This window comes from Chrysochloris asiatica, unplaced genomic scaffold, assembly GCF_000296735.1.
Source record: "Chrysochloris asiatica unplaced genomic scaffold, ChrAsi1.0 scaffold00109, whole genome shotgun sequence".
Lineage (NCBI taxonomy): Eukaryota > Metazoa > Chordata > Mammalia > Afrosoricida > Chrysochloridae > Chrysochloris > Chrysochloris asiatica.
The window spans coordinates 8,516,815-8,521,264 of NW_006408627.1; the positions used below are offsets into that span (position 1 = coordinate 8,516,815).

The window sequence follows — 4,450 nt, forward strand, 5'->3', positions numbered from 1 at the left end:
CTCAGTGTCATTGTGAGAGCAGGCATGCAGGATAGGCAGACAGGTTTGGAGGAGGCAGGAAGTCGGAGAAAATGTTTATATTAAGAATCATCAGAAATATAATAAACGAACGTAACATATAAGTCGTTGATTGGATCCTGTTAACAACCAAGGTATAAAAGATAGTTTAGATGTAATTTATAAAGTGTTATACAATGTTAGCAACCAGAAAATCTAGGTGAATGGTATTAGGGGTCATAGCGTAATTACAATTATTCTGCTGTAGGATAAGCGCTGGACTGGGAACCACAAGGTCAGCAGTTCAAGCCCACCAGTCAATCCTCAAGAAAAAGACAAGGCTTTCTGTTCCCACAAAGATTTACGACCTTGGATACCTTATACAGGGTCGCTATGGGTCGGAACCAACTTGACAGCACTTAAGAGCAACAGCAGCATAGTAATCATACTCTCTACATTTGTTATGTTAAAAAATAAAAGTAGATTTTTTTTTTTAAATGTATTGTTTCAATCAATCAGATAAACCAATTCTCGGAAGTCAGGAACTATGACTTCATTGGTTTTTTTTCTGAAAATCAAAGCAAGCAGCCTACAGTCTCAAAGCAAATAACAAAGTAAAAGAAAGTAGCTTATTGGAAAGGCAAAAATCAAACACAGAAAGAGACCCAAAGCAAAGGAAACTCACTATCGTAAAATGAAAACAAATGGTAGCACTTTAAAATATTCTTCCAAAAAAATACAGCAAAATACGTATCACATAAAAGACAGTCTTATGAAGCAGCAGCCACTAACCGAGACCCATCACAATCTATACAAAGCTCATTCTACCTACTTTCAAATGTCTCCTCAGCAAACGTTTCATACTTATTATCTCTTCCTCACTTTATTCCTAAGGCCTAAAAGAAAGCCGAGAACTTAGTAGTCTGTAAGTAAATACTGGCACAAGAAAGGGAGAGAAGAGAGGAGGAGATGGAAGTACGGGAGAGAAAACTGCCAGAAGAAAAGCTATAGGAATAATAAATCCTAATTTTGACTGGACTTAATTTTGGAAGCTGATTTATGGTAAAGAGAACCTTCTAAATTAGTGACAATTTCTGGATTCTAGTCATTTGTCAGTTCTAAAGCACACCTCAAGCACAATGGAACAGAATCCCTTGGAGGAAGAAGAACAGCTAGAAGGAGAAAAAAAAAAAAAAAACAGAAAGAAGGAAAATTAGTGCAGGTATCAAATGAGATGATTCAATCAACTGAGGGGAGGGACAGATGAAGACCTGGAATCAGACACAAAGGGTAACTTAGCTAAAGAATAGTTAAAGTACTAGACCACACAGCCACCCTTCATTTCTAGGACTCAACCACTGTTAGATTTTTCCTTAATTTCTGAAACTAGTACCTTTTCTTATTTCTGACACTAATATCTTTTCTCACTGCTGTAGAAAGTAATCACTTTTGAACACACATAGTAGAAGACTTCTGAATAAGAGTAACACTATACACAAAGATGATGTCCTATTGGCTAGCCATGAAACTGTCAGCTATTTCCACATTACCTTGGAATCTGCCACTTTGCTCAGCCCTAATTCTTGGATGATCATGTTAACCCGTTCGTTTTTCTCATGATTCTTCATAGTTGTTGGAAGCCGAAGAGCTGCTGAGAACTGTAAATTTTCTCTCACTGTCAGGGTTCCCATCACGACATCATCCTTAAGGCAAAATAGTATTTTAACAAGAGTCTTTTCTAGTGCCCTCCCACCCTTCTTTAGTATATGAAAGTTAACCCACAAAAAATAACACTCATTAATGATAAACTTGCCATTATGCAATTTATAGTAACTCCAAGTGTATGTGAAAAGCCTAACAGAATGGCACTGTGGGTTAATGCGCCAGAGTGCAAAGCCGACTGAACTGCAAGGTCGGCAGTTCAATCTCACCAGCTGCTCCTCAGAAACCTTACACTGGGTCACTATGGGTCGGAACTGATTAGATGGCACTTCCCAACAATAACTGTGCATTTAACTAGAACACAGGCAATTATGATCGCTACTACCAGATATTTCCAAATTTGGTAGGGTTTGTACACAGATTTGCCAAAAACATCTTTCTAGGTATCTAAGGGAATGGACAGAGAAAATGTAATAGATAAAAACATAAGAATAATATCTTTTGAAAAGGATATAACTAGAATGACTATCATTGTCATTACAAGAATCATTCGGCAGGTAGATGAGGCTTTCTGCTCCTGCAAAGACTTAACGCTTGGAAACCATATATAAGGTCACTATGAGTTTGAACTGACCCAACGGCACTTAACAACCACAGCAAGAGTCATATTCTAAATACTCCCTGCCTTTCCCTTTTACTTGACTCTGAAACTTAGGGTGGCTTAGGAAGGACTGGAGTAAAGAAAGCTGGTTCTATGAGCATGTTGCTCTTGTTAAGTGCCATCGAGCTGATTTCGACTCATAGCAACCCTGTATAAGGGTTTCTAAGGAGAAGCTGGTGGGTTTGAACCGCCAAATTTGCAGTTCAAACCAACCTTGTGGTTCAGTGCTTTATCCTACAGTGCCACACCAGGACTCCTCGGCACACAGTTTAGTGTGCTTCTGACTAATTACATCCATGAGCATGCTATATAATTATCTGGAAGCACACTAAACTGTCTACCAAGGCACCTACCTACCTATATAGAAACAGAAATCAAAAATGCAAACCCACTAATACTTACTTGCACTACATAACCTGAATTACATTTGAAATTGGCAGGCCGGGGCGCTCCATTTATTAAAACATCTCCAGACAATCCACGTGGGTCTTTCCGTGCTGCTAAGATGTCTAACAGACTATAAAAAGACAGATATGTAGTTTTTACTCCAATCAAGGCTATCTCTCTCCACGAATCTGTATCCAAATTCTGCTTCAACTTAGAAAATTAATGGGTCAAATTCTAGTTTCACTGAAATTATGTCATTTTAAATTCTCACCTTCCTTGTTGACTATGTGCTATGACAAAACCCAAGACCATAAAAGCAAAGCATTGTTGGGTGATCCAGTACAGACATTCCAAATGAAGTTTACCCAAAGGCTCTTCCTGCTGCCCGGCCTTGGTATGCCAAAACAGACAACTGGCTCTTTTATCCAAGATCTAAGCTTTCATTTATATCTACTGCTCCATCTCCCCACTTTTAATTCTGTACCACTTCCTTCCATTCCCCATTAGCTCAAATCCTGGCCAACACTTACATGACCATCCTAGGAACAGGTCTTATCAGTAAGGCTGACCTAATAAGACCTTGACATAATTAACACAACTGCATATTCTCCATGGCACCTAGAACCAGACTGGGCATGTAGCACATCTTCAACAAATACCTACTCAAGGAAAATTATTTGTAAAACCACACTAAAATGCCGAAGAAAAGGCTTTATTTATATTTTGTGCTCTACTCACGAAGATTTGCCTCCACCTGTGGGTCCCAGAATGGCATTGAGGCCAGGTCTCATGATTCCACTGTAGATTAAAAAAAAAAAAAAAAGATACTAATATACCGCTCTATTTTAAAAGGTGTTCTATTATCTTAAGGTATGCATTTAGTACACTCAGCAATAGTTACTGCAATTACAGACAGAAAGCAAGCACAAACCAACACTGGAAGAATTAAAAGAGAAGAATTCATAGAAGTGCACTATAAAAAAGACATTCATCATTAATCAAGATCTTTAAGAAAACTGGCTCAAGTCCTTAAACCACGGATATTTTATGGAAAAATAACACATCATTTAACTTTCATAGTTTCTTGAAAAAAAGGATTATGGTGAAGCAACTCTGTTATGCTTCTCTTGTTATATGCCATCGCATAGGCCATCACACATAGTGACCCTGTAGAGAGTTTCCGAGGAGTGGGTGGTAGGTTTGAAAGGCCGACCTTGAGGCTCAAATTGAACTTGTGAACCAGTGCATTATTCTGCAGCACTGCAACAGGACTCTTAAGACAGTGTAAAGCGTGTAATGGTGGTAGTGATGGTTATATGGCGTCTACTTGTTTCCAGCTCATAGCGACACTATATTGAGTTTCTGAGGCTGTAGACCTTTACTGGGGAATAAAGCCTCATCTTTCTCCCAAAAGAGAGTGGTAAATTTGAACTGCTAACCTTGTATTTAGCTGCTCAAAGTGTATCCCACTCCACCACCAGAGCTCCATAGAGTGTGTAATCGGCTCTGAGTAATATATATATTTTTTAATGTTTTATTGTAAATTATGTGACAGTTTACATGGGAGAACATTAGTTTCACATGCATCCTACCGTATATCGTTTCATTGCCATGGTTACAATCCCCCCCATGTATCATCTACCAACCAAAGGGTATACCCTACAAGCCTGATCCCGGTCAGCACACTGCCCCTCTCCCTCTCTGGGTCTAAAGTCCCCAGCTGCTCCATCTCTCCACATCATC

At 39.0% G+C, this 4,450-nt stretch overlaps 1 protein-coding gene across 1 annotated transcript in view; it reads right to left on the reverse strand.

The window, feature by feature from the left end:
- Window positions 1-4,450, reverse strand: part of LOC102832909 (ATP-binding cassette sub-family G member 2-like) — a 72,862-nt gene that overhangs the window by 43,272 nt on the left and 25,140 nt on the right. The window contains exons 2-4 of the mRNA XM_006867756.1: window positions 3,446-3,505; window positions 2,723-2,837; window positions 1,548-1,700 (exon numbers count right to left, since the gene is read on the reverse strand). Coding sequence (XP_006867818.1) covers window positions 1,548-1,700; window positions 2,723-2,837; window positions 3,446-3,505 — 328 coding nt within the window. The remainder of the gene's footprint in view (window positions 1-1,547; window positions 1,701-2,722; window positions 2,838-3,445; window positions 3,506-4,450) is intronic.